General features: G+C 34.5%; 1 protein-coding gene across 1 annotated transcript in view; it reads right to left on the bottom strand.

Annotated features, from left to right (window-relative positions):
• LOC137632435 (tyrosine-protein phosphatase non-receptor type 4-like) overlaps nt 1–20000 on the bottom strand; it is an 80675-nt gene that overhangs the window by 14377 nt on the left and 46298 nt on the right. Inside the window, exons 4-5 of the mRNA XM_068364367.1 lie at nt 17827–18009; nt 7083–7200 (exon numbers count right to left, since the gene is read on the bottom strand). Coding sequence (XP_068220468.1) covers nt 7083–7200; nt 17827–18009 — 301 coding nt within the window. The remainder of the gene's footprint in view (nt 1–7082; nt 7201–17826; nt 18010–20000) is intronic.

The raw sequence follows: 20000 nt of genomic DNA, 5'->3' as shown, positions 1-20000 counted from the left end.
ACTTCTGAAGTTCCACCGATTCAACTGCCTGATACTGTAGTCAAGATTCAATTTCAATATTTGGGCGAGAATTGACCACAATGATATTAAGTAACTGTAACGAGTAATATTTTACAGTTTTGCCATAATTTCTAGTACTTTGAAAAGCAATTGCAACGCAACACCCAAGCGTCAATAATCATTATTTTCTAATGTAAACTAAACTTGTGAATTCCAATTAAAGAAAATTATCTTTACTATAAACTATTTTGTATAAAGAATTTAAACTAGACATATTATTAGTTACCTGTGTATCTAGTAGGTAAACTAAAACTATCACTCCACTATTAGCTATTTGTTTACCCAGTAGAAAAACTATCCCACTACTATTAGTTATTGTGTATCCATTAGATAAACTATCCCACTACTATTAGTTATTGTGTATCCATTAGATAAACTATCCCACTATTATTAGTTATTTGCGTATCCGTAGATAAACTACCCTACTACTTTTAGTTATTTGTGTACTAAATGGGTAAACCATCCCAATACTTTTAGTTATTTGTGTACTAAATGGGTAAACTATCCCAACAATTTTAGTTATTTGTGTACTAAATGGGTAAACCATCCCAATACTTTTAGTTATTTGTGTACTAAATGGGTAAACCATCCCAATACTTTTAGTTATTTGTGTACTAAATGGGTAAACCATCCCAATACTTTTAGTTATTTGTGTACTAAATGGGTAAACTATCCCAACAATTTTAGTTATTTGTGTACTAAATGGGTAAACCATCCCAATACTTTTAGTTATTTGTGTACTAAATGGGTAAACCATCCCAATACTTTTAGTTATTTGTGTACTAAATGGGTAAACCATCCCAATACTTTTAGTTATTTGTGTACTAAATGGGTAAACTATCCCAACAATTTTAGTTATTTGTGTACTAAATGGGTAAACCATCCCAATACTTTTAGTTATTTGTGTACTAAATGGGTAAACCATCCCAATACTTTTAGTTATTTGTGTACTAAATGGGTAAACCATCCCAATACTTTTAGTTATTTGTGTACTAAATGGGTAAACTATCCCAACAATTTTAGTTATTTGTGTACTAAATGGGTAAACCATCCCAATACTTTTAGTTATTTGTGTACTAAATGGGTAAACCATCCCAATACTTTTAGTTATTTGTGTACTAAATGGGTAAACCATCCCAACACTTTTAGTTATTTGTGTACTAAATGGGTAAACTATCCCAACACTTTTAGTTATTTGTGTACTAAATGGGTAAACTATCCCACTACTTTTAGTTATTTGTGTACTAAATGGGTAAACTATCCCACTACTATTAGCTATTTGTGTACTAAATGGGTAAACTATCACACTACTATTAGTTGTTTGTGGACCCAGTAGATAAACTATCCCACAACTATTATTTATTTATATACTCAGTACATAAACTATCCCACTATTATTAGTTATTTGTGTATCTAGTAGATAAATTATCCCACCACAATTAGTTATCTGTGTATCCTGTAGATAAACTATACCAATAGTTTGAGTTATTTGTGTATCCAATTGATAAACTAATCCACTGGTATTAGTTATTTGCGTACCAAGTATATAAACTATACCACTACTATTAGTTAATTGTGTACCCACTAAGTATCCCTCCACAATTAGCTTGTGTACCCAGATATAAACGCTCCCCACTTTAATATCAGAACATGTATACCCTATATAAAAACCCTTCCACTATTAAGTGCCTTTGTATCTAGTTTATTGACCTCTTTCCTTAGTAGACTGAAAATTGCAGACGTCAGCAAGAGAGCAATGGCCGTCATTACAGCTCTAAGGATCTGTACCCTACCTCATTACAAGGTAGAATATAATCACAGCATCAATTTTGTAACTGTAATTGTGATAATCCCTAGAGGGCTTTAAACGATCAACGAGAGTCTATTAATCAGGGAATCATCTAAAGTCTGGAGCGAATATATTCATGTTGAACAGACTGACGTAAGTTTCTCTTCATAGTTTATATATGGCAGATCTAGTTCAACGTTGTTACTGATCTTGAAATATTCTATATCAATCATTCAATCATCCCTTTTCGTGTAGTTTATTTATTTCCTTATTTCCTTTCCTGACTGGGGTATTTTTCCCCGTCGGACCCCTTTAGCTTATAGCATCCTGCTTGTTCAAGTAGGGTTGTAGTTTGGCTGGTAATAATAATAATAATAATAATAATAATAATAATACACTAGTTTGTCTACTACCTTAAAGAATAATGGTGTACCTCGGATGCATTTTAGATCTCAAAATAGGAAGTCCATACACTAAAAACATAGGCGAATCCCTGAGCGAAGCATTATATGCAATGTTCAAAGCTAGCTCAGCTGTAGGAAGCATGTCATGCCAATGAAGGAGGTCATCACTCACTAAATCACGTAAAATTCCCACTTCTTCCCTCTTATACGAATCCACTAAGCCATTAGCTAAAGGCCTATATTTGGTCACTGAAAAGTGTTCAATTTTCATCAAGTCTGTTACCGATTTCACCACCTCAATTATGAACCTGCCAAGATGCCATTCTTAGAACGAATTGCGAGTTTATGAGGTGGAATTCGATTATGAAAACCGAGGCTTTATATAGCTACCAATCTGAATCACCATATGCATGAGGATTTTCATGTGCTAAGAGGTTACACTTCCTTAATGCCTCTTTTATTTCAGCTAAATCTATCTTATTTACCCAAGCACTTCCCCCAGCCTCACTAAATGTATGTAAAATATAAATACATTTCGTGATGAATTTAAAAAATTTAGATGTGTTTCTTCGCATTCAAATAAGCCACATACTTTGATACATTAATGTCTGAATTCTCTTACCGACCTCGGGATCAGCGCCCCAGGCGGAACGACTCAAAGACAATAGCTTCTGACCGGACGGGAATCGAGCCCTGGTCCAGGAAACTTGAAACTTTCTTCGTGGACAAGTGGTATGCCCCTTGTTATAACTTTCCTGGACCAGGGTTCGATTCCCGGATAGTCAGAAGCTATTGTCTTTGAGTGGTTCCGCCTGGGGCTCTCATCCCGAGGTCGGTAAAAGAATCCAGACAATTTATAAAAATTTATGGCTTATTTGAATATATATCGTATACAGGAATGTAAAATAATGTTGTTCTACTTATCAGTAAAAACTAACTTTCAAAGTTGATGTAATTAACTATAAAATAACATTAATATTCAACTCACGTAAACTTCAAACCAAAATGACGCAGTAGGTGGTAAATTTTAACCTAGCCTAGATTTAAAAAAAAAAAAAAAAAAAAAAAAAAAAAAAAAAAAAAAAAAAAAAAAAAAAACAACAACAACTTGTAATCTGATATCGATAAGAACAAAAAGTCTTAAGCAGGTGGTGGACGAGATTTTTACATTCAATTCTAGAGTATCACCCAAAAGTGACAGTTAATTAAAATACCAGAATGAAGGTTAATGTCACAAATATGGACATGGGTTACAGGAAACAGCATCGGGTTCTAGTAGGGAAATGGTTGTATTGTAAATTTTTTTAAATTTCATGATGTTATTTCCTAATTTCCTTTCTTCATTGGGCTATTATCCGTTTTTGAGCCCTTGGGCTTATAGCATCCTGCTTTTCCAACTAGGGTTGTATCGTAGCTAATAATAATAATAATAATAATAATAATAATAATAATAATAATAATAATAATACTAACTTATCACGTTCGTTATTTATTTCCAAACATTTATAACAATGCAACATTCATAAAAATCACCTCTCTCTCTCTCTCTCTCTCTCTCTCTCTCTCTCTCTCTCTCTCTCTCTCTCTCTCTCTCTAAAAAGCTACAATCATATAATAAGCTTCGCGAGAGTGAAAAGGACACCCTTTGTTCTCCCAAAGGACAAATGATAACAACACAAGATGCCGATAAGCAGATAAAAATGTTCGAGCCCTGAAATATGTCACGTTACTCCGTCGTTTCTTTCTTATCGGGTTTGTTTACGATAAAAAAAAAAAAAAAAAAAAAAAAAAAAAAAAAAAAAAAAAAAAAAAAAAAAAACATGTCAATCTTATTCCATACCTAATGTTATTACACATTCCTGGGTATCTACTTACGTAAAATATTAGTTTCATTGCGATTTTTTACTTTGATGTTGTTCGACATTTGGATTATTTAAGTTTTTGATCGTAAAATACCGATTGGATGTAAAGTACTATTTAGATACAAGCCAATTGACCTGATATATATATATATATATATATATATATATATATATATATATATATATATATATATATATATATATATATACACATATACATATATATCTATATACATATACTGTAATTACAGTGCATACTGCATATACATATATATTTCCTTTCCTCACTGGGCTATTTTTTCCTGTTGGAGCCCTTGGGCTTATAGCATCTTACTTTCCCAACTAGGGTTGTAGCTTAGTTTGAGAGAGAGAGAGAGAGAGAGAGAGAGAGAGAGAGAGAGAGAGAGAGAGAGAGAGAGAGAGAGAGAGATTTTCTCTGATATTTCTTTGCAAAGTAAAAAGTCCAAAGATCACCAGCCGTGAGTAAACCAGATAAAAGGCATAACCTTGTTCCCCACGGTTACGTAATATACATATTTTGCAATAACCTTCATTAACGTTATTAAGAGAGAAGAGATGGAAATCAAATCATCAACTGTGTTAAGTCTCGCTTTGGTATCACTACAAACTGTGGAGGAAAGGGTTAAGATGTCTCTTAAAATAGGACAGTTTAAATAAGGAGATTGAAGTCACTGTATGATACGTGTACCGTTTCAGGAACCCAACCACACAGAGCGATCTTGATGTTCTAATCTAGAAATTACCACATCACGCAATCTTGATAATCTAACCTAATATCAGCTCTTATCTTCATGGTCAAATTCTCTATCTATTTAACTGTCTATCTAGTGGTAGGGATGTTTACAGGACAAAGGGTTGTGGTGGCCGATGTGGTAACGTCCTTGAATGATGATCGCCAGACTGGGGTTCGAGTCCAGCTTAAACTTGTTAGTTCCTTAGCTGGCTGAAACCTCACCATCCACGTGAGCTAAGGGTCTGCTGAGTCATCAGCAGCCTTTGCCTGGCCCTCCCTGGTCCTAGCTTGGTTGGAGAGGACATGAACGCTGATCATATTTATATACGGCTAGTCTCTAGGGCATTGTCCTGCTTGATATCACAATGTCACTGTCCCTTGCCTCTGCCATTCATGAGCGACCTTTAAACCTTTGAAATCTTCAGATATGTCCTTCCACTCCCGTCTGTTTATGGTCTTTCAATGTCAGCCTATACCAGCAGATTTTCTTAGCTCGTTTATTCAACATCTTCTCTTCCTACCCCTACTTCGTTTGCAATATCTAGGGAGCCAGTCTGTCAGTCTTTTTGTTCATCTATTATCTGTCATTCTCATTATATATATATATATATATATATATATATATATATATATATATATATAGCCTTAGATATTCTATCTGGGCAATATTCAGTTAAACATTTCAATTTACTCAAACATAAAAAAATGTTTTATGCCATCTAAGAAAATAAAACTTCTAGCAACCTAACACGTGAGCGATATAAAAATTCCTAGAAAATAGACATCAGAAGAAAAGCGCAACGGACTCCACACATGTCATTTTCAACAACGTATCATCAATAACATCCCCAATCACATAAGAGGTAAATATGGAACCACTCGGTCTATTCCTCAGTGTCCTGAATATTCGGTAAAATTCCTATCAGCGCAGAAATCAATATTTCAGACACGAATCTATATTGTCCACTATTTACTGCCAAGGAAGACGGCTCTATGATCAATATACTTCAATGCCAAATAATTATTATACATAGATTCATTATCAAACAAAAATGATTAAGATAATAAAGATAATCAAGAAATAAAATTAAATAACCTTGATACATTATACAACAGACCACCTTCAAATTCTCGTTTTCTAACTTGGGAGAAAATGTATACTAATGCCCATACGCTGGATGGGTAACTAGGCCTATATAGAATAGATTTTATCTAATTTATTATATGGGTATTTCAATTCAAGAGAAATTAACTTGTAGGCTACTGACAATTCTAGTATAGAAATTAGAAATATAATTGTTCGAAGATTTTTCTGTTGAACTGGTTGACAATTATATATATATATATATATATATATATATATATATATATGTACTTATATATACTGTATGTATGTATGGATGTATGTATGTATGTATACACACACACACACTATATAAGTAGCTATAAGTGTACAGAAGGCAATCATTAGCTTGTCACAACTGAATAAATTACATGAAATCTAGCAACATATTTAATGCATAAGTGTGTGTGAGTGTGTGTGTGTGTGTGATGTTTAATATCTATGGGCCAAATTCTATTGTGAATTATCAGCAGGACTATAAATTTTCTTGGATAATCATGTGTGTGTGTGTGTGTGTGTGTGTGTGTGCGCGCGCGCACGCAACCTACAAGTTAATATTAAATAGCCAAATCGTATTGTGCATTACAGGTAAGCCTACTAATTCTCTTTAATAATCGGCATACCTAAACTTATTAAGTCTCACAAGTTTTCACATCAACATATTTTAGGAGAACTTTTATCATTAAACTGAAAAATAAATATATAAAATACTTCTTACCATTTTGACTTTCATCGTTAAAATGAAAAGAAAGATATATAAAATACTAAAATACTACTCACCATTTTGACTTTCATCATTAAAATGAAAAGAAAGATATATAAAATACTAAAATACTACTCACCATTTTGACTTTCATCATTAAAATGAAAAGAAAGATATATAAAATACTAAAATACTACTCACCATTTTGACTTTCATCATTAAAATGAAAAGAAAGATATATAAAATACTAAAATACTACTCACCATTTTGACTTTCATCATTAAAATGAAAAGAAAGATATATAAAATACTAAAATACTACTCACCATTTTGACTTTCATCATTAAAATGAAAAGAAAGATATATAAAATACTAAAATACTACTCACCATTTTGTTTAACGGTCAGGACGAGTTCGCCCGAATGGCATTCTCTCGAGGCACGGATGAAGTTGACCACTTGCTCATGGGTCATGGCAGACACATCCCGCCCATTTATAAGGAGAACCTGAAAGTGGGGGAAAAAAATTTTGTTTTTTAGTATCATATTTAGTCAAATTCATTAGTCTGATCTTTGGTATTATTGGGTATTAATGCACAGGACTTTGGAACAGAATAATTCATACAGGAATCATTTAAGAATAACGCTTTATACAAAACTATCAGACGGGAATTTGAAGAAATAACTTATACTGTATGTTAGGTAACGTTTTAAAATTTTTAATTGCGTAAAGTTCATACTCAAGATACCTTAAATGTAAGGTAAGATAGTTTGTATACAACCTCAAAAAAAAAAAATCGACTCATAAATTACTCACCACCATCTCCTTAGTCTTTATCGTTTTCCGATGGATATCAAAAGGTCCTTATAATATCTTCGATTCACTTTCGCACTGTGCCAAAATATTTCGAAAAACTGCACGATTACACTCCAAAAACTATGAACACTGAAATGACCCACGGATGTCCCTGGGTATAAGAACAAGTCCCTGGGTCTAAGCAAGTCCCTGGGTATACGAGTAAGTCCCTGGGTCTAAGCAAGTCCCTGAGTATACGAGTAAGTCCCTGGGTATACGAGTAAGTCCCTGGGTCTAAGAAGGTCCCTGGGTATACGAGCAAGTCCCTGGGTCTAAGAAGGTCCCTGGGTAAACGAGTAAGTCCCTGGGTCTAAGAGCAAGTCCCTCAGACCAAGACGGCAGCAGCAGTAAGATCAAACTGAAGCTGGTTGTCTGACCAAGTGTCCGGATGCTACTACTACCGGCTCTCTGCCTTGCCCACCTTGTCTTCCTACATCCCGAAGGGTATACGGGTTTGTACCCCTTCTCTGACCCCCCCCCCCTCCCTTAACTCCACTCATTCCTGGAAACTTGAATCATCTGACTACCTTGATGATGATTCACACAAATCTCAAACGACTCACAAACTCCTCTCTCTCTCTCTCTCTCTCTCTCTCTCTCTCTCTCTCTCTGCATTCTTGGTTCCCAAGGGTGTGTTTCCGTTAAACCGAATGTGATTCTGCTGACCTAGGCAGTGACTTTAGTCCCTGGTCGTTAATCGACTACTGTGGGTTATTCTTCTAGCCAGAAGAAAGAGTCCAACACAATATATATATATATATATATATATATATAATCATAATTATGGTCAAAGATAGATGGGTCCTTAAACAAGATATTTCTCATTCAATTGGAGTTGTACACGTTCATCAAATATTCTCCTACCAAGCCCCACCTCTCTCTCTCTCTCTCTCTCTCTCTCTCTCTCTCTCTCTCTCATCCGGTGTCTGGTTAAAAGCTGATCGGCTCAGGGACAGCAAGGTTGTTCAGGATGGTGGCATTCTTTCGACCCGGCCTCTCCCATATCTTCAAGCACTCTACCTCTTACTTTGTGTGCTTTTACTCTCTGGCCTTGCGCCAAGTGACGCCACTTGGAAGAACGAATTACGTATTTATCTATAATTTCCTCTTAAGTGGGAAATTTAACTTGATCAAAGATAATTTGCGATTAATTGGATTATTTTTTAATATGGAAATTACAGTATTCATGAAATACTTTGGCTGTGTGTACACAAATGGGACACTAATTTATGAAGTGTTTCAGAGAGAGAGAGAGAGAGAGAGAGAGAGAGAGAGAGAGAGAGAGAGACTTGGTTAAAGATGATCTCCACTTAGATTTTTTTTTATGAAAAATACAGTATTCATAAAATACTTTGGCTTTAGGTACACACATGGGAAAACCTAATTAAAGTGTCTCAGAAAGAGAGAGAGAGAGAGAGAGAGAGAGAGAGAGAGAGAGAGAGAGAGAGAGAAATATTACCCTGAATTCCCCTAACCACAAGAAGAATAGGAGTACCCATTCTCTTGGATAATATCCACAAAAAAATGGCATGATTACCCAGTCTAGTGGATGAGTCAACCTTTTAGGGGCACGGGTACTGCAGACGGTGCGCATCGGACCATAACCTTAACCCCCCTTCCCCCAAGGGAAGGAGTAGGGGAAGGAGGGAGGGGGGGAAGAGGAATTGAGAGCATCATCCCCTGACATCACGTACACAAAAGAAGTAACATTTGATTTATCAATGAGTGACGTCACTGAATGTTGAGACGTTGCATGTATTACCAGTTCTGAATCATGACGGAATGCTTGTCGCTGTGGAGACTTGTAAGGCAATACTGGATTTTTCTGTGGCACAATTCAGAGGTGATTTCATACTTTATGGAATTTTAAAGTCCATTTAAACTGGATTTTGTTAGGCTTAATACAGACGTGGATTTCATAACAAATCTGGATTTTGCAGGTACAGTGGATTTCATTACAGCTCTGGATTCTGTAAGGCACAATACCGCAGTGGAATTCATTACAGCTTTGGATTTTCCAGGGCACAATACAGCAGTGGATTTCATTACGACTTTGGATTTTTCAGGGCATAATATAGCAGTGGAATTCATTACAGTTCTGGATTTTGTAAGGTATAACACAGCCGTTGATTTAATAAGTACATTACAACTCTGGATTTTGCAGGGCACAATACAGCAGTGGCTTTCATTACAGCCCTAGGTTATGCAGGGCACAATACAGCAGTACATTTAAACTGGATTTTGCAGGGCACAATACAGTAGTGGCTTTCATTACAGCCCTGGGTTATGCAGGGCACAATACAGCAGTGGATTTAAACTGGATTTCGTAGAGCACAATACAGTCATGCATTTAATCTGCCACGGCTTTTATAGAGCAATTACAACAATGAAAAAAACCCATTGATTTAGTAAATTCTTGATAAGAAAATCATATCATTGAATCTTTTAAAACAATAAAACAGTGGACTTTACAAGGCCAAAGTATGCGGTAGCGTGACCACGCAAATCACGAAAAGACAACGGTCCATTTGTGACAGAAATTATACAGCAGAACCATCAAACAATTTAATAATTGGCATATACATACGACCTTGGTAACCATGGCATCTAAACTATACCTGCTGCAATGTTATTGTTCTGGGGCTATTTTCCTCTTGGTAAGGGTAGAAGAGACTCTTTAGCTATGGTAAGCAACTCTTCTAGGACGACAATCCAAAATGAAACTATTGTTACTTAGTCTTGGGTAGTGCCATAGCCTGTGCCATGGTCTTCCACTCTCTTGGGTTAGAGCTCTCTTGCTTGAGGGTAGCCTACACTAGGGCATGCTGTCCTAATTCCTCTTTTCAAACCCCAGACATGAATAAAGACATAACTGAGGCCTTTGTCCTACAGTTGACTAGAAACGGCTGCATTTGTTGTTGTTGTTGATAATATATATGCCAGGCAAGTAGGGGCGATCAGACAAAAGTCTCCCACCATCACCAATCTGCACTATCTAGGGTGGTGATGAAAACAGGCCAAACCCCTCACATGAATAAGGACATGTCTGAGGCCTTCGTCCTGCAGTGGACTAGAAACTGCTGCATTTGTTGTTGTTGTTGATAATATATACGTCAGGTAAGCAGGGACGATCAGACAAAAGTCTCCCACCATCACCAATCCGCACTATCTAAGGTGGTGATGAAAGCAGGCCAAACCCCACACAGGAATAAGGACATGTCTGAGGCCTTTGTCCTGCAGTGGACTAGAAACGGCTGCATTTGTTGTTGTTGTTACACATGCAAGTCAGGCAAGCCAACATGCATGAAAGTCATATTGAGGACGAACTGTCGAACAAAAGATGGGTTGTTGAAGAAGGAGGAGGAGGAGGAGGAGCATGGTCGTGACCCATTTCCATTGCGTCACACATTCTTTCGGGAAAAATGGTTCCTCACAATATTGCATCAGCATTCCGGTTCCGTGGGGGCGTCTCCTCCGAAAAGGGAAGAATCAGAGGCGTTCTTTGTTCGTTCTTTGTTCGCTGCGTGGGGAGTTGGTGACGTTGAACAAAAATGTGCGTAAAGGAGGTCTTCTGTGTGAGGTTGTTTGCGCACAAAAAGGGGAGCATTTTATAAGTGCATATAAACAAATAAAATGAGAGAGAGAGAGAGAGAGAGAGAGAGAGAGAGAGAGAGAGAGTTCTTTATTGCTTAGACCATCAACAATTCGTTTCGTATTTGTCATTAGTTCGCTTTTTTTATCTTTCAATTCGTAAAAAAAATCCGTTTTCTATAGCTGTCTGGACTAATGCGATGCCCAAAACAAAGACAAGACACATTCACCTCCTCATTCCCCAAATAACAGGTGTTTCCTATACCTAGAACCAGACCTCCTCAACAGCACGTCACTCTCTTCACTTCACGGACATTGAGACTTATTTTGTTCTAGTATCTCATGATCCAACCATCAATTTAAGATCTATTCTCTTTTTGGTTGTGTTTGTCCGTCGGAAAATGCATAAAAAAAATTATGAGACTTTTTCAAATTAACAAGCAAGCGAACTACTTGGTTGGAAAAATAAATAGGCCACCCGTTGAGATACTACCGCTAGAGATTAGTGGGGTCCTTTACCTGGCCAGACAGAACTACATTGGAGCCTTCTCTCTGGTTACAGTTCATTTTCCCTTTGCCTACACATACACCGACTACCAAATAATTCTTCTTCATCCGAGGGGTTACTACACTGTCATTGTTCAGCACCCACTTTCCTCTAGGTAAGGGTAGAAGACACTCTTTAGCTATAGTAAGCAACTCTTCTAGGACACTCCAAAATCAAACCATTATTCTTTAGTCTTGGGTAGTGCCATAGCCTCTGTACCATGGTCTTCCACTGTCTTGGGTTAGAGTTCTCTTGCTTGAGGGTACACTCGGGCACACTATTCTATCTTATTTCTCTTCCTCTTTTGATGTTATTGTTCTTAAAATGTTTCATTTTTTTCTTGTTCCATTTCCTTACTTGGCTATTTTCCCTATTGGAGCCCGTGGGCTTGTAGCATCCTGCTTTTCCAATTAGGGTCGTAGCTTAACAAGTATTGAAGATAATAATAATAATTTAGATTTTGGCAGAGCCAGGGTTTGGGGATAGAGAAGGCTCTACGGAAACGATTTGCTCTATCAGGTGGTTTGTGGTCTCTAATCCTGTGGCTACTATATTGACTCTATGAACAAAAAGACCAAATATTTATTTTAATATTGTTACTGTTCTTAAAATATTTAATTTTTCCTCACTGGGCTATTTTTCTCTGTTGGAGCCCCTGGGCTTATAACAGCCTGCTTTTCCAACTAGGGCTGTAGCCTAGCAAGTAATAATAATAATAATAATAATAATAATAATAATAATAATAATAATAATAATAAATAGTAATTTTATACATTCTGCGTTAATTAAAAAGATTTAATCTAAGCAGACTTTCACATAGTTATACCCATGCATCACCAGAGACAACACTGTACATTGTAAAGGAGAACTTGGCTAAACATTATAATAAGTCACGTACTCTTCTACAGTACACACGCACCCAACACAGCTACAGCAATAACACTGTAACCAAATCCTTATTAGGAATAATGGTAGGTCATAAAACATCGTTTATGGAGGAGAATGATCTCAGTGGAGGACATTGGAGATAGAAAATATTTCTCTTCTTCTTGTTTGGTTAAAGTTTTTAGAATTTATATAGAAAATTTTTATTCTAATGTTGTTACTGTTCTTAAAATGTTTTATTTTTCCTTGTTTCCTTTCCTCACTGGGCTATTTTCCCTGTTAGGGCCCTTGGGCTTGTAGCGTCCCGCTTTTCCAACGAGGGTTGTAGCTTAGCAAGTAGTAGTAGTAATAATAATGATGATGATAATAATAATAATAATAATAATAATAATAATAATAATAATAATAATAATAATAATAATAGCGGGAAAAGCGTCATTATTATTATCATTATTATTAATATTATTATTACTTGCTAAGCTCGACCCTAGTTGGACAAGCAGGATGCTATAAGCCCAGGGGCTTCAACAAGGAAAATAGCCCAGTGAGGAAAGCAAACGAGAAAAATAAAATACCTTAATAACAGTAACACCATTAAAATAAATATTTCCTAAATAAACTAGAAGAAGAAGAAGAAGAAGAAGAAGAAGAAGAAGAAGAAGAAGAAGGTAATAAAACGAAAGAATAAATAATATCTCCCCCTACCCACCATTACGTGGTTAGCACCTAAAGAATGCAACACGGAAATAAATAAATAAAAAAAAAAAAACGTCAAGTAGGCGCCAGGGATATAAAAGCGCGTGTCCTTCTCGGTAGGGAAGTGACGTAGTTACACAACACAAGACTCTCATTATTAGCCATTTCCTTTAGGATCTTCGTTGATCTTGAAAAAATCCTTCCTTGTTAATACGTTCGTGACCTGGATTAATGAATGACGTCAAGGGTATATTATAGGACTAGATGAAATGAAGGAGATAAGAGTTTTTTTATGATATGGGCCATACAAGTGAAATGATATTAAAAATATTGTTCACTTATATAGAAATTGTTAAATTATCAAAAAACCTTATGATATTGTTCAGTTATCAAAAAAAACTTATTATGAAATTGTTCACTTATCCATTTATCAAAAAAAAAAAAAAAAAAAAAAAAATCTTATAATATTGTTCATTTCTCAAAAAACCTTACTATGATTTTGTTCACTTATCAAAAAACCTTACCATTTGGTTCTAATCTCATAAAACTTTATGATTATTTTGTTCACATCTCCAAAAACCTTACTATGATATTGTTCACTTTTCAAAAAACCTTATCATGATTTTGTTTAAAAAAAAAAAAAAAAAAAAAAAAAAAAAAAATTATTACAATATTATTCGTTTCTCCTTATAATAATCGTGTATGATAATCATATGAAATCTCCAATAATACATAATTAGAATCCAAAACACTACTGTTTATTAGAAAACAAGACCAATACATAAGGAAAGAAACTATATCTATTCTTATCTAAATGATACACCTTTTTACGATAAGAGATAAGTGGGTTTCATCTATGGCCCAGATTAATACGACTAGATAGATAAATATTTTCTTTTTTAATTCTACAGCTTAGATTATTATTATTATTAATATCTTTATTATTATTATTATTATTATTATTATTATTATTATTATTATTATCATTATTACTTGCTAAGCTACAACCCTAGTTGGAAAAGCAGAATGCTATATGACCGAGGGCTCCAACAGGGAAAATAGCCCAGTGAGGAAACGAAATAAGGGAAGCCAGTAAACCGTTACCTACAATGCTTTGACCTCCCTTCTATTATTATTATTATTATTATTATTATTATTACTTGCTAAGCTACAACCCTAGTTGGAAAAGCAGAATGCTATATGACCAGGGGCTCCAATACAGAGAATAGCCCAGTGAGGAAAGGATATAAGGGAAGCCAGTAAACAGTTACCTACAATGTTTTGACCTTTCTAAGGTATTTGATAAACATTACTTCAATGCCATAAACACTGGAGGCCATTTCACCATTGGCACCGTCTTCACCTTCAATTTCTGTTCAATAACTTTACAGTGATGCAGAACAGTATTCGTTTTTTCCTATCAGTCGTCAACTTCGTTTAAAGTAAAAATCTTCAGTGAAAGAGATTTAGTTTTATATTGATATGATAATCTTTTCAGGTTATCTCTCTCTCTCTCTCTCTCTCTCTCTCTCTCTCTCTCTCTCTCTCTCTACTTTTTTCTCCAGCGTCACAAGGCTGCCATTATTATTATTATTATTATCATTATTATCATTATTATTATTATTATTATTATTATCATTTGCTAAGCTACAACCCTAGTTGAAAAAGCTGGAACTTGATCTTTACATAAAGACTAATCAAAACTTCACGTGACCTTCAAGCAACTGGTATCAATATCAAATGCCTCTGTCTTCGCCCATTATCATCACTACTTTCATCGGGATTACACCAGGGAAACCACTTTTACGCAATGTTCTAAGACTGGAAGAACGATGATTTGGAAAATTACTTCAACTTGGAGGTTGTGAAGTCCTCTGTTTTGCTTCTCCCCAGAATGCGAGCTTTGACTATTTATTGACTGGCTTGAGTTGACGGTCACTTAAAGTATGTTAGGTCCAGGTAATTTCTTTTAGATATTGGATACCTTTTGATAAATTCAAAGCAAGTCCAAGAACTATACTCCATTTTTTTTAATGAGGCGCATTTGCACCGACTCGCAGCTGTGCCCTTTAAGCTCGGAAAGTTTCCTGCTATCTGATTGGTTAGAATTATCTCGTCCAACCAATCAGCTGTTAGGAAACTTTTCCGAGCTAAAAGGGCACTCCTACGAGTTAAAAAAAAAATTACCGATTGATAATTTACGAGAGAGAGCAATGATCTGTCCACTTCATTATCAACTTCATCATCATAATCTCCTCCTACAAATATTGACTCAAAGGGTATCGATTAGATTTCACCAGTCGTCTCCATCTTGAATTTTTAAACCAATACTTCTCCATTCATCATCTCCCACTTCACGCTTCATAATCATCAGCCATGTAGGACTGGGTCTTGATCTACATCAGAAGAAAATTTTCTTAGTCTTAAAGGGCATAATATAGCAAATAAAAGTGGAGATAATGTCGGGTAGGTAAGTTGTGCGCGCACCATGTGCAGTAATAATCAAAATGAGCTAAGGTGCGAGGACCTGGAAAGCTCTAGGTTAATCTTCCTCTCAATGTCTTCAGGGGGATTAGCAACTCGAGACTCACATATTAAGCTTTCTGAAAAACAAATGGCTTAAAATTTCACCATATATATATATATATATATATATATATACTTACTGTATAATATCATGCTCGTTCTATTGCTTTATCATAATCATTGTTGGAGCTCTCTTTTATATAAAACCTTTACGTAAAATAATGAAATGCCACTTAATAATACAAGATACAATTATTGTAAATGCAGAAGATATGCGGTAGAAATTGTAATAATGTAAAGTGTAAACGTAATGAATTTAAACTCTACGGGATTCTAACGCCCAGTTTGATGTATACAAAACACCCGTAAGATATAGAAACCTACGGAGATTTTACGCTACAAATGAGTACCAACTTCAAAATACTTACCATAATACTGCATATTTCATATGAAAAGCACTAACTATTTAAACAGCTAAAGTCTAATTGCTAATAAGAATGGGTCACCATGCAATGAGGTATCTAGGTTATTAAATTTATAATTAGCAATATAGGGTCGTTTTCAAATTATCAATTGCAAAATTATTTCAAAATGACTCGAATAGTGATAAGAATAGAATATAAAATAAAACATTTTAACAGCGAATTATTCAAAGGCCATCTCAGTGTATATTGGACTTCATTTCTCCACATTTACTTTCCTAATTATTACATAAAAACATTTTACATTTACTAAGCAAGGTTAACAAACCCTGGGTTAACAAAACAAGTATGATAACTAAAATCTAATGATTGCCTGTAATGAATATGAAACTGATTGCTTTTTTCAATTCGATTTTACGTGGACAGTTTAAAGTGGTAGAAAAAATAATTAATTTCGTAACTTCACCAAGCGACTAAATCATTCTCTTTCAAAATTAATATATATATACTAACTGTAAGCAGTACATCAGCTTAAATAAAAAAGAATTATATATATACACACATATATATACATATATATATATATATAATATATATATACACATATATATACACACACACACACATATATATATATATATATATATATGAATTGTAGGTACATATTTATCACAAAGATAAATGATCTTATTCTCTCTAATAATTAGGGAATATAAAATATTTCCACCACATCTTCACGGCCATAGCTCCACAACGATACTGTGCTATCATGCTTGCTCAATACAGCACCATTCAAGGCCAAGGCCAAGTGATATGCAAGCATGTTATGAATAACAATAAATGTGTAATATTTGCTAACATAACACGACACGCATAAAACACAGCGTCTTACCTATGGTCAATTTTTTTTTTTAGCGAGGCAGATTTGCACCGACTCGCAGGGGTGCCCTTTTAGCTCGGAAAAATTTCCTGATCGCTGATTGGTTGGACAAGATAATTCTGACCAATCAGAGAGCAGGAAACTTTTCCGAGTTAAAAGGGCATCGTTGCGAGTCGGTGCAAATACACCTCATTAAAAGAAATTGAGTAAAATACCCGATTTCTGTCACGGAAGACTCATGCATTAAAACAGTGCGTGGTTATTACACTGTTAAAATTTTGCCGTAAATAAAACGGTAAAATTCCTGGAATAAATATTGCCAGGCATTTACTGTTTTAAAAACGGATATATTAACTTAAAAGGTAGTGATATTACGGTCACCAACCCGTAAAAGATAATAACAAAGTATGGTCAATATTACGGTCGCCTGTATTTTACTGGAATACGGCTGAGAACAGTATATTTCTACGGAGAATTTCCATTTAAAATTACGACTTTATATTAACAGTGTACCCTTTAAACATGCATCTACATAATCTACGGTCTCCACCAAACCCTGAATGGCTAGATAATAAAGTATGGTAAAAATTACGGTCGCCTGTATTTTACTGAAATACGGCTGAGAACAGTACAGAATATTTCTACGGAGAAACGTCATTTTATCAACAGTGTACCCTCTAAACATGCATCTACAGAATCTACCATCTCCACTAAACCCTCAGTGCCTTACCTGGTCTCCTTCATTGAGTCTCGGGTAACATCTATCGGCTGGGGTATTGGGAGCGACCCGCGAGACCAGAACGGGCAAGTTCTGATCGGCGCCGCCCTTCACGTTGAAGCCGAACTTCCCGGCCTCGTCCGGCTTCATCCGGATGGTGACCAAGCCGTGGGCGCTTTCATCGCTACCTCCGGGCTGCGTGCATTCCCGCCCAATTTTTCAAGGGGGTGGGAGAGGGGCGCATGCATTCCGTCATTCAATGCATGAATGACCAGCAGAAATTGCCACCAGCCATCACCACCCAGCCAGCCAGCCAGCAGAAGAACCAGCAGCGTGGATACATTTTGGGGGAAGGGCAGGGTGGGGAAGGGTAGGATAAGAGGGTGGGGGGTAGGATAGGGAGAGAGAGAAGACCAAAAAAAAAAGCATAGTCAATAGTGTGCAACCAACACCAAGACAAGCAGTGTTCAATATTATATTGATACTTATTTAAATGATTAAACTTTTTAAAAAAAGCCTAAATGCAGTTGGAGGAACACCAGCATTTCCATATGGTGTCTCTTCCTACAAGTGCAGATTGACAAAGATATATATATATATATATATATATAATTGTGGGGTTAAAGATCAAGAGGCTTTGCAATATAAAAAAAAATCAACTTTGTAATTAAGAAATACTTTAATTAACTTTTAATTCCTTAAGAACTAGGAAACTGAATCAAACATGTACATGTCTTTTTATACCTTATATTTTAAAACAATTATATAGGGAAAAATTCTAGCAACAGTTAATTATGATAACTATTAATACTACATAGTCAAATGGATTTGCAGATATAAACTTACTTAAATGTCAATCAAATATTATGACTGATAGATATATAAACTTACTTAAAATGTCTATAAAATACTACGACTAATAAAGATATATATACTTACTTGAAATGTCAATAAAATATTAAGACTGATAAAGATATATGAACTAAAAATGTCAATAAAATATTACGACTGATAAAGATAAATAAACTTCAAATGTCAATAAAATATTACGACAAAAAAGATCTATAAACTTAAAATTTCTATAAAATTACTACGTCTGATAAAGATCTATAAACTTATTCAAATGTCTGTAAAATATTACGACTGATAAAGATATATAAACTTATCTAATTGCCAATAAATATTACGAATGATAAATATATATAAACTTAATCTAAAATGTCTATAAACATTACGAATGATAAAGATATATAAACTTATCTAAAATGTCTATAAAATATTATATACGACTGATAATGATATATAAAAATTATTTAAAATGTCTATGAAATATTACGAATGATAAGGATATTTAAACTTATTTAAAATGTCTATAAAAAAATTACGAATGATAAAGATATATAAACTTATATAAAATGTCTACAAAATATTACGAATGATAAAGATATATAAACTTATATAAAATGTCTATAAAATATTACGAATGATAAAGATATATAAACTTAATTAAAATGTCTATAAAATATTACGAATGATAAAGATATATAAACTTATTTAAAATGTCTATAAAATATTACGAATGATAAAGATATATAAACTTATATAAAATGTCTACAAAATATTACGAATGATAGATATATAAACTTAAAATGTAGATAAAATATTACAGCTAATAAAGATATATAAACTTACTTAAAATGTCAATAAAACACTACAACTGAAATGTGACTAATTTATCTATATTTTCCATCATATTTCCAAAACACGACTATGTTATGAATAATCAAAATTTTTCCAGATTCAAAAGGATAGAAAACGCTTTAATTTTTTTAAAGAAAGACACCAAGACTAAATGGGGGGGGGGAAAAGATCTAAACTTTAAAAGTCCTTTAATAAAAGTTAATTCTTATGAACCTTGTCAGTGATGAATCTAGAATTCTTTTTTTTTATATCTAATGTAATTTAAGTAACTATCTAAAAGTAATAATATCAGTCAAGATGAATTAACTAAGTGCCCTGTCAAAATAGCTTCTATTAAAATACTTTATTATTTTCATAATAGCTAAATCAAGAGAAATTTTACATTCCATAATAATGTGATTTCAATCTTTTAAATGTTATATTTCTCGTGGCGTTCATGTTCTCTCTCTCTCTCTCTCTCTCCTCATCCTCTCTCTCTCTCTCTC

This window comes from Palaemon carinicauda, chromosome 41, assembly GCF_036898095.1.
Source record: "Palaemon carinicauda isolate YSFRI2023 chromosome 41, ASM3689809v2, whole genome shotgun sequence".
Taxonomy (NCBI): domain Eukaryota; kingdom Metazoa; phylum Arthropoda; class Malacostraca; order Decapoda; family Palaemonidae; genus Palaemon; species Palaemon carinicauda.
Note: the sequence above shows the minus strand (reverse complement) of the source record. Positions and strands in the feature narration are given on the sequence as shown.